The sequence below is a fragment of the Rhinolophus ferrumequinum genome, chromosome X (assembly GCF_004115265.2).
Source record: "Rhinolophus ferrumequinum isolate MPI-CBG mRhiFer1 chromosome X, mRhiFer1_v1.p, whole genome shotgun sequence".
Taxonomy (NCBI): Eukaryota; Metazoa; Chordata; class Mammalia; order Chiroptera; family Rhinolophidae; genus Rhinolophus; species Rhinolophus ferrumequinum.
In genome coordinates this window covers 37,646,460-37,657,595 of record NC_046284.1, presented here as the reverse complement: position 1 = coordinate 37,657,595, position 11,136 = coordinate 37,646,460, and the positions used below count along the sequence as shown (strand labels likewise).

General features: G+C 43.1%; 1 protein-coding gene across 1 annotated transcript; it reads left to right on the top strand.

Moving 5' to 3' along the window:
- Positions 1-1,838: 1,838 nt before the first annotated feature.
- On the top strand, positions 1,839-9,800 carry PGRMC1 (progesterone receptor membrane component 1). Its single transcript, XM_033114886.1, has 3 exons — positions 1,839-2,263; positions 5,725-5,880; positions 8,499-9,800. Exons 1-3 carry the CDS (start codon positions 1,939-1,941, stop codon positions 8,600-8,602), a joined length of 585 nt encoding a protein of 194 aa, XP_032970777.1. The 5' UTR covers positions 1,839-1,938; the 3' UTR covers positions 8,603-9,800.
- The last annotated feature ends 1,336 nt before the right edge of the window (positions 9,801-11,136 follow it).

Below are 11,136 nucleotides of genomic sequence, written 5' to 3'. Positions count from 1 at the left end.
CTTTTTTTTAATTGTTTTTTAAATTTATTGGGGTGACAATTGTTATTAAAATTACATAGATTTCAGGTGTGCAATTCTGTATCACATCATCTATAAATTACATTGTGTGTTCGCCACCCAGAGTCAGTTCTCCTTCCATCTCCATTTTTTATTGCTAGTGAGACTTAACACTTCTCATATACTTATCCACCATTAGTATCCCCTCCTCTGTGTACTACCTATTTCTATTTTTGCCCATTTATTATCTAGAGTCTTCTGGATTTTTCTTGTCAATTAAAATGAGGTCTTAAAAAATATCAACCCTTTGTCTATTATATTGGTTACAAATGAAAATATTTTTCACAAGTTTGTTGGTTTGTAAAACTGTCTTGGCCATACAATTTTTTAAAAAGATAATTAGATCCTAAGTACAGCTGATTTTGAGCCTGTTTTCCCTTGATTAAATTGAAGAAGTTTGACAAATGATCTAAAACGACCATTTCAGCTTATCGTAAATTTAGATCTGTGAAAAAAAATGCGTGGGCAGATTTAAAGATTGTTCAGCTCACATGCATTTTTAAAGGATTTAAGAAGATGGGATGGGGGCAGGGATGGAAGCTGTTTGTGCCAGAAATTTTCAGAATTCTGAAGTAAGAAGCCTGCTTGTTGGGAGGGGGAGTAAGTTATGTGCAAGCGAACAGAATTCCTCACGGAAAAGTACAGCTCTGGGCTGCAGATGTTGGCATGGCTTGGTTTTAATTATCCCCCCCCCCCACCACCTTTTCTTCGGCTCCCCTCCCCCTGCCACAATAAAGAGGCAGCCAGATTAAGACTCTAAAGGGTATAGACAGCCCTTCCTCCATAAGACCTGCTCCTGTGCAGCCGGCTAGCACACCAAAGGCTGGATGAAATACCTAGGAAAGAAAGGAACCAAATCTACTAGGATCCTTCCAAACTCCCGCCTTCGTCCGGGCTTCAGCACAGGGTTATTATGACTGCCAAGCGTCGTTCGATAGACTTCAAATAGAAAGCTGTCAAAGAAACTTTTCTCATTATTCTGAGAGGGAAAAAAAGCACAACAGAATGTTGCTTGCTGATGCGTTGGGACTGAGCAAATCAGTGATCGCAAAAGGATTTAGTTTTCTGAGAAAGAACCCATAGTAAATCGCGCAATCTGATCGTTTTCCCAGATTTGGGGGGGAGTTGTCAGATGGGGGCCTGTACACTGACTTTAGCTATCCCGGGGGTGTTCACCCCACAGCGTCTGGGGCGGGGGGAGATTGGAGAAGTGTCGTCATGAGAGCGAATAGGGGTTCCTCAGGTGAAAATGGGTAGGCTGGGTCTCAAAGGTGGAAAAAGGAGCTCGAGGAGTAAATTTCCTGTCTTCCAAGAAAGCCTGGAGGCCCTGGGGTATGGCCGGGGAAAGATGAGGCTTCGAAATTGAGGCGACGGAGAAGCCTGAAGCAAGAGAAATGGAGTCGGTGTTTGGTGGGCATGAAGTGACAGAGGGTCTCAGACAGAGCTTAGCAGAACCAAGGCTCTCCAAGGGGGTCTTTGCGCCAGGAGCAAGCGGGGTGCGGAGTAGGGCTACGCCCTGCGTCGCCGTGAGCCAGTTGGCGTGAGGATTACGTCTAGTGGGGACCTGGGCCAAGCAGGTGGAACTGAGGGGTGGACTCAGCGATCTCTCTGGCTGGAAGGCCGGATCTGGCTGGGGGAAGGGAGCTACGATCCACAGGAAGATGGGGGCCCTGGGCTGGGCGGGGCGGGACTCAGCCGGGCCGCGCGCAACAGCGGCTGCGGGAGAGGAGGGGCTGGAGGCTCCGCCCATTTTCCCCCGCCTCCTCCCCTGATTAGTCCTTGTCCGCAGATCCTCAGGCGTCACTAGCTCTCGGAGAGGGAGGAGAAAGCAGCGAGTTCCGGAGCCCTCCCCACCCAGCTCAAACCTTTGCTTCAGTGATCATGGCTGCCGAGGATGTGGTGGCGACGGGCGCTGACCCGAACGAGATGGAGGGCGGGCTGCTGAACGAGATTTTCATGTCGCCGCTCAACCTGCTGCTGCTCGGTCTCTGCATCTTCCTGCTTTACAAGATCGTGCGCGGGGACCAGCCGGCGGCCAGCAGCGACAGCGACGACGACGAGCCGCCCCCGCTGCCCCGCCTTAAGCGGCGCGACTTCACCCCTGCCGAGCTGCGGCGCTTTGACGGCGTCCAGGACCCGCGCATACTCATGGCCATCAACGGCAAGGTGTTCGATGTGACCAAAGGTCGCAAGTTCTACGGGCCCGGTATGGCGGCCCGCCCTGGGGACGCGGAGACAAAGGAAGGGGCCCCGGCACGGGGCAAAATCCGGGAGGGTTGAGGGGGGAGCAGAGCGTCCCCGGGGGGAAGAATGGCGACGAGCCAGTGAGGGCGGGCAGGCGGTGATGGCCCGACGGCTCCCACCGCGGGCAAGGGACGCTCTAGAAGGGTTGCGGGCCAGTGGGAGACGCAGATTCCCGGCCTCGCGCCGCTAACGCGGGGATAAGGGGTGGAGAGTCTGATGCCCTTAAGCCGGGGTGGGTGGATAAAATCGCGAGTCTGGAAACGTTTAGGGGGCACAGCAGAACGCAGTGTTGGGGGATTTTCGAAGGTATTAGGTTTGAGGTTGCCTGAAAGGAGGGTGCGGTGTTGGGCTGAAGAAAGGAAATGTGGGTGTCTTGAGGGAGGCATGGGTGGAGGTCTGGAGGAGGGAGATCCAGCCTTGGAGAGGACGTGAAGGCCGATGACGCCAGGAGTAGCCTTGGTCGGATGTGAGGGTGTGGGAGAAGGGATTACCAGCAGGTAGACGCATCGTGCGTGGGGGTGAATGATGTGAGTGTGCGCTCTGTGTGCATTGTCAGTGTATGTGGCTTGTCGGGCAGTGTGTGCGTGCGCGCGTGCTTGGAGTGTGGCATGTGTCAGGTATGTGTGTGGCATGTGTGTGCGCGCGCTGTGTGTGGCGGACTGGGAAAAGATGGAAGTTGAACAAGGGAGGTTCCGTAGGAGGAAGGGAGCTGGTTGAAGGAGGAATAAAGGCTGGATGTGGTGGACAATGGGAATGTAGCAACATGAGGAGGTAATATAGTAGTTTAAACTACATCAGGAGAGAAAGGACTAGAAGCCAAAAAAAAAATTAAAATGGAGGGAGGGAGAAGTGGGAGGATCCTGAGAAACAAAAGGGGTAGGACTCTGAAGGCTGCTGGGTGTGGGGATTCAGGATAATGAAATGAGGGGTGGATGGATGACTGCTGAGCTGTTGGAGGAGGCAGGCTTGAAGGTGCCTTAGTGATGTGGCTTTTTTTTAAGCCTGGTTGGATCAGAATCACCTGATGCAAATGAGTTAACCTACTGACTCTGGCCTAATCACCTTAACAACGGAAGAGTCTCTGGGGGAGATCACCTGGAATCTGCACTTTTAACATGCTTCCCCAGGCCAGGTTTGGAAAGCTCTGCTTTAAAGAGTATTTGCAGAGGAGGTGGAAGACATTTTATTTTAACTCCTCCAATATGGACTCTTCTAAAATCAGGGAGCTCAGGGAACGTTTCCACATTGACAGCGTTCTCTTCCCTGCTGCTCTGGAAGAGTATAGAAGGCAGCAATCTGGCCATTCCCACTTCTGCTTTGTCTTAGTCTCCCAGTCTGACTCAAAAAAATCAGATATGTTAAAATTTTTAAGGATCTCTCACTTAGCAGTTTTTCCTTGTGGATCATTTAATAGACCTACTTAATGCAGACATGTAACTGTCAAAATAATTTAAAAACCACACCTGTATTGTCACTTACAGCGGCACACCTAGAGGCATTATCAATAAACATAATCGTGTAAATACCTGTTATTACTGAGCTATATCATAAAGTTGTCAAAACACATGCATGAGGCATCATCATATGATTGTAGTTTGCAAAGTCATTGAGAGGAATGTAGGCCTGTGCACAGAGCACAAAACTGGGAGTCAGGCAACCTGGGTTCTAGCCCTTGTTGGATCATTGACTAGCTGTGTGACCCAGTGCAAAGCATTGTTCTCTGTGGGCCTTACCGTGTTTCCCCAAAAAAAAGGACCTAGCCAGACCATCAGTTCTAATGTGTCTTTTGGAGCAAAAATTAGTATAAGACTTGGTCTTATATTAATAAAATAAGACCGGGTATATAATACAATATAATATAATACCGGGTCTTATATTAATTTTTGCTCCAAAGGACATAGTAGAGCTGATGGTCCGGCTAGGTCTTATTTTCGGGGAAACACAGTAGTTGTCCCTCTTTAAAATCATAAGGATGGCCCACTCTTAGTCTCTCCCCTGCACTATAAGCCCGTGATACCATGAATGTATGACATCATGTGGAAAGGATACTTCATGTTACAAAGGATTCCTAAGAATTATACATTTGAGTGCCTATTCTATGCGTGGCACTTTTGTAGGTGCTGGGGCTATGGCAGTGAACAACAACAAAAAACAAATCTCGGCTCATGGAGTTTACATTCCATGGAGTGAATATTCTGGTGATAACATTTAAAAGTTGATCTTAAAGTTAATCTAATTTGAAAAAAGCCTGGTGGATTGAGGTTGCAGGTGACCAGGCCATATTGAAACTTGACCCATTTTCATACTTGACATAGTGGTTACCTACAAACTTTTTAATGTCAGGGTTGCTACTCAGTCAGCCTTTGGGGAAACACACATTGTTTAAAGTACACTGGATTCTTTTTATGTATTTGTGCAATATTTAAATAAGTATAAACATCCACTTTAAGTACCTACAGAATAAGTCACTGCTCTCTTAGACAAAAGTTCAGTATAATATATGTAATAGCATTCTAATGTTTTATAGAATTAGTTTGGGATATTGATTGAGCCTTTATTTCCCATGATAGTTTTAGGATTTTTAGTCTTCTGTTCTTCAAGGCCACCAAAAACAGTGATAGAGCTGATCTCTGTGCTATCTCTTTATTGACAGTGAAGATTATGTAACATGTGGATAGATTTCTAATACTCTTATAAAATGATTTCTCCTGCAGGTGCCACATGTTAATGTTTAATACAGTCTCACAACCAAAAATCTCTATACGATATGTTTGACTCATTAAAACATATTAGAATGCATTTAGTTCATTTACTAAAACCTTAGTGTTTATTATCTTAAGAAACCATAACTTTCCCTGGTGTAGCCCAGGTGCCCAGAACAGAGCCAGGCTTTGGGTTCAATGTCCTAAAACTGAATTCTGACCTGTGGACCCATTATTACCTGGATGGGTGCAATAGTCTTTTATGGCCTTTTTATTAGCTATTTGAAAATCACAGGAAATTAATTATAATGTATAACATTTTGATTTAGTTTTAGTTATTTAAAAGTTTGGTTTTTTTTAATTTATTGGGGTGACAATTGTTAGCAAAATTACATAGATTTCAGGTGCACAATTCTGCACCACATCATCCATAAATCACACCGTGTGTTCACCACCCAGAGTCAGCTCTCCCTCCATCACCATATATTTGATCCCCCTTACCCTCATCTCCCACTAAAAGTTTAATAACAACAGATCTTTTACTATCCACTACATAATGATTAAAGTATCAACATCACTTACGTTTTCCAAATGGAATTGGGTATTCCAAAAGAGGGCTTTCTATGTTGATGGGTAAGGAAGCCATTTTCTGTGCATGAACAACAGAGAACTTGACTGTCTAATAAAGAATTGGTCTTTGGTTTTGTTTTGTCTTTAAAAGAGGGGCCGTATGGAGTCTTTGCGGGAAGAGATGCATCCAGGGGCCTCGCCACATTTTGCCTGGATAAGGAAGCCCTGAAGGATGAGTACGATGACCTTTCTGACCTCACTCCTGCCCAGCAGGAGACCCTGAGTGACTGGGACTCTCAGTTCACTTGTAAGCATTTTTTAAAATTGTGTCTAGATCAAATTGTGACCAGTAATGGGATTCACGGCAGTCCAATAGTTATTACCAAACAGCCTGAAACTTGGGAGCACTTTCATTGGCTTCTGAATCTTAGACAGATCAAGTTCATGGTTTGAAATAGTTGCAGAAGTGCTGAGTCACTTGCCATGACTGCATACCAATTTTTAGCTCATCCTCTATGAAAACTTGGATTTGAGAGGTTTGCATAGATTCCACACTAGGATTTGGTGCTTGGTGCAAGGGGGAAAGAGAGCAGCCATTTTAGCTACAGAAAAGGGTTGTCATAAGTCCTTACTTGTAGAACTTGCCGTTTATAAGCAGCCCACATTTTTGTTGAAGAATGGGAGACTTGTATTCTACAGAACAGCTTCTCTGAATTTAATTGAGCCTAACTATAGACTTCATCTACAAATGATGCTTATAATCTTCCCAGCAACAATGGTGTCTGCATTTTTAAAAAGAGAAAAAAGAAACACTTGTTTCCTGCCGTCTGCTATGGGCTGAGGTTAATTTCAAAGTCTGAGGAACTGGCTTTTGTCAAACCCAAGTGTTTATCCCTTTAGCAATATTTCATTGCTAAGAATTTGAATGATAATCTTTCCCGGCTTTGAAATAGTATATAAAAACCACGATCATTTCTTTAAGGAAGATTTTTCATTCAAAATGTGGTTTTCTGTTCCCTATAATCAGTTAAATATTACTTTTGGGTAAATTCAACCATTTTCCTTGAAATTAACACTTCAGAGAGAGTTCTGGGTTAATAATTAGGCAGAGATGGCTCTACCTTTAGAGTTTGGATCCTAAGCAGACTATAGCTTTCAAGTCTAGAGGCAAGTCTTTTTAGTTGAAAAACATAATTAGCTATCTAACATAGTCCCTCATTTTTTTCATCCTCCAGATGCCTTTGTAACAATAGAGTCTTCTATATGAAACCAATGAGTTGTAACTTACAACTTACAAAGCTCTATTTTCTAGGGCTTGCCTTCATCGGTGGGGTAAAAAGTGGGTTTTCCCTGCTTAAACTAAGGCTAACCCCAAATACTGCTGTGAAACCAACTACACTCAGGGCTGGTGTGGCAGGTTTCCTTAAGGCAGGTTTCTCAGGCACCATGGCTTTTATTTGTCTTGCACAGTCCCCAGCGCCCTTAGGGACCTTTATAATATGTTCAGATAGGGAAGTTCCCATTGTTTCTGGCGATTATTTCACACAAAAGCCACTCTGGTTACCTGGTTAGACAGATTGGGTACTCCTCTAATTCCCACCCATACTGGGAAAGAGAAGGCTCTGCCCTCTTGGCTTCTGACACTGAGATGATTAACCCTGCAGTAGCTTGGCCGCAGTGATACAAACCATTTTGGTGGTGGTTTGCTAGCTCCATCCCTTCTCAAGTCTTGCATTCTGGTTTATTCTCTTAAATCTGTTTTCCCCAATATCTCCAGTGCTCTCCTGCCTCCTTTACCACTTCCTTTAATTATATATAACTTTATCCTCATGTTGGAGACAAATTTCATCTGCTATCTATCCTCTCCATCTACTAGATTATTATCATTCCCTCCTTCTCACTGTCAAATAACCACCTAGTAAGTGGTTGTTCTATCCACTGCTTCATTTCCTCTCTATACCTCTTTCCTCCCTACAATACAGTTTCTAGAAGACCCACAATTCAATTGAACTTTCTAAAAGGTTTCCAGGGACCTGCTTCTTGCCAATACTAACTTCACTTCTCCATTCCTTGTACTAAATCTTCTGTCACATGACAGAGTGGCTCCCTCTCCTGAGTCCCTGTTTCAGTCCATGTAATCTCCAGTTTTCACTTCATTAACTCTTGTTTTCAGTTCTTTAAATTATCTCATATTCTTCCTTTCCACTCCCACAGACACCCCCCTACTCCTGGCTCTTGTTCCTTCACATGTGGATCTGCCCATCAGCCTCCTGGTCACTCTGTTCCTGCTCTCTCCTTACTGTAATCTGCCCTCAATACCACAGTGATAACCATCGTTGCCAAAGCACTATTTTATCTTGTCATTCCTTTGTCATAAACCTTCAGTGCTCTTTGTCACCTATAGGATAAGTCCAAACTCCTCAGACTGGCTTTCCACATCTTTTTTATTTCCCCACACTGCTCAGCCAACCTTATTCTTACTCTACTCCTACAAACTTGGGCTCTTTAATTGTTCCCCAGATACATTCAGTTTCACCTGCATGCTTTTGTGTGTGGTGTTTTCATTTTCTGGAAATTCCCCCCCCCCAATCCTTTACACATTTTCCAAAGCATATCCTTCTTTCATGAAGTGTTCTGAAACCCTTCTCACTAACACATAACAAGCCCCTGCTCTTCTAAACTTAAGCACAAACACAGCTCGTCTGGACACTCGGTGCATACTTATTGTCAGACATCACTACCGTGTTTCCCCAAAAATAAGACCTAGCCAGACAATCAGCCCTAATGCATCTTTTGGAACAAAAATCAAAACTCAGAAGCCCAACACATTGCTGTGTAGATTGTAGGCCTCAAATGCTTTAACATGAAATGTGATTTCCTGTCAAGCATGAGAATGACCATTTGTGTTTTCCTGTCTACTTCTAGTTAAGTATCATCACGTGGGCAAACTGCTGAAGGAGGGGGAGGAGCCCACCGTGTACTCAGATGAGGACGAACCAAAAGATGAGAGAGCTCGGAAAAATGATTAAAGCATTCAGTGGAAGCATATCTATTTTTGTATTTTGCAGAATCATTTGTAACATTCCAGTCTGTCTTTAAAACATGGTGATTTCAATATTTAGAAAAGTTTTGAACTTGCTGTAAATTTTTTAAATTAACATCACTAGTGACCCTGATAAAATTAACTTCTGTCTTAGAATGCATGATATGTTTGTGTCACAAATCCAGAAAAGTGAACTGCAGTGCCGTAATACAAATGTTAGTACTGTTTTTCTTCTATCTGTAGTTATTACAGGCTGAATTTAAATTTGTTTTTCTGAGAGACAGGTAAGACTTGGGTATTTCCCCAAAACAGATAAAAATGTAAAATGTGCAAAGTCCTTCAAGCACCAAGAACAACAGATCAACTTTTAGTCATGATATTCTCGAAAGACAGCAAATTCCTTATTTCTCAATTGACTTAGCTGCGTGATTTCTGTTTTATCTACCTCTAAAGCAAATCTGCAGTATCCCAAAGGCTTTAGTATTGATTAAACAAAGGTGTCCAGTAACAAAATGAAATTTCAAAGCTGGGCTTAGTTGGAAGAAATACATTAAATGTTTTGAGACAGCATCATTGTCCTTCAGACCCTCAGACACCCCCACTAACATAGTAACCTGTAGTAAGGATTAAAACCAGATCTGAATATTCAAAAGAAAGCTTTGGGGAAAAAATCAACTGGCTTGCCTAAAAACCTAAATACATGAAGACTGTAGGACTATCTTCCCAATCCCCATATTCATGGTGGGGCAATGGTTATTTTACATGATCTGACATGAGAGGGGCATGTAGAACAGGTGTTTGCTCTCCTGAGAACCTTCACAGACACCCCTGAAGACAGGAAGCAGTACATATCACTAGCCAAGTGGTTTTTGAAGAAGTGAAGTATATTCATAAGGTAGCAGTTGTCTTTTGTTGTCGCAAAACTATAGTCACTGCAAGAGTAGTAGTCAAGTGTCTAGGTCTTTGATATTGGTCTTTTGGTTAACAATAAACTTAGCTTAAGTAGACTGTACAGTTATATGAATTTGTAAAAGTATATGAACAACTAGTGAGGTTTCAAACTCTTGTAGTTGAATAATATTTTCATTGTATTTTCTTGTGAACCGTGTTTAATGGTTTTACCTCAAATCAGAAAACAAAATGAAGTGCTTTGGTCAGTTAATAAAATGGTTTTACCCAGTGTAGTGTGGTGGGTTTTATTTTAAAACTTTAATCTAAGAACCAGTTTCAATCATTTTACTTTATCTTAATACTGAGAGTTTTACTTTTGAGTGATTTTTGTATTCCAAAAGAAACAAGGGCCAAAACTTCAGATGCCTCACACTACAAACCAAATACCAGCTTGTCTTGTTAAGAAATGGTGAATTGGGGCGGACAGGTGGCTCAGTTGGTTAGAGCACAAACTCTGGGCAACAGAGCTGCCGGTTTGATTCCCACATGGGCCAGCGAGCTGCACCCTCCGCAACTAGAATGAAGTCAGTGAGCTGCCGCTCAGCTCCCCGGTAGCCAGATGGCTCAGTTGGAGGGTGGGCTCTCAACTACAAGGTTGCCGGTTGACTCCTGCAAGGGATGGTGGGCTGCACCCCCTGCAACTAACAACAGCAACTGGACCTGGAGCTGAGCTGCGCCCTCCACGACTAAGACTGAAAGGACAACAAATGACTTGGAAGAGTCCCAGAAGTACACACTGTTCCCCAATAAAGTCCTGTTCCCATTCCCCGCTCCCTCCAAAAAAATCTTAAAAAAAAAAAAAAGAGAAATGGTGAATTGAATTGACTTTCTGTGACTAGTCAAATTCTGCCTCTTTAAATCAGAACTTTCTAAACTCAAGGCAGACCTCCACATTTGAGGTCTATATATAGCAAGGATTTTAAGGGGTAATTTTACAGAAGGCATTGTTAGCAAGTGCCAAGGCAGGGTTTTGTTGTGGGTTTGTTTTGTTTTGTTTTTAATGTATCTGATCAGGAAAGTATTCAGGAAACCTTAGAGTAGCAAAGTTAATTCACTTCATGTCAAAACAAGGATACCAGATTTGCATATAGCCAGTTGTATGAACACAGACATCTCATTCTGAATGTTAAGAGTTTTGCCTTTTTATTGTTGGCAGTTTTCTGACAAGAGATGTACTCCCTGAACCAAAGAGGCCTCACAGCTTTGCCGTGTTTTATTTTTTAAAATCATATTATTCCTTGGTTTTGTTTTTAAACATGCCCCTTTCCTCAACTAGGTTTAATTCAACAAATATTCGAGTTGTCTGTCTTGTGCCAAACAAACTGTTACGCATTATCTTCCTCATATGCTTTGGGGGAGGGGTGGGAGAGAGAGCTTGGGCCACATTTGCTGCCTGAAATCTCATTTAGATGTGAAGATTAGACTCCTCCTTTAACAAAGTTAAACAGATTTCGTCTGATGCCAAGACAAAAATATTCAGAGCCTAGTTAAAGCTTCTATTCCAAATACCCTGATTTCCCTCCACTCAGAACTAAATCAACATTGTGTTGACTATATGTAAAAGGATAT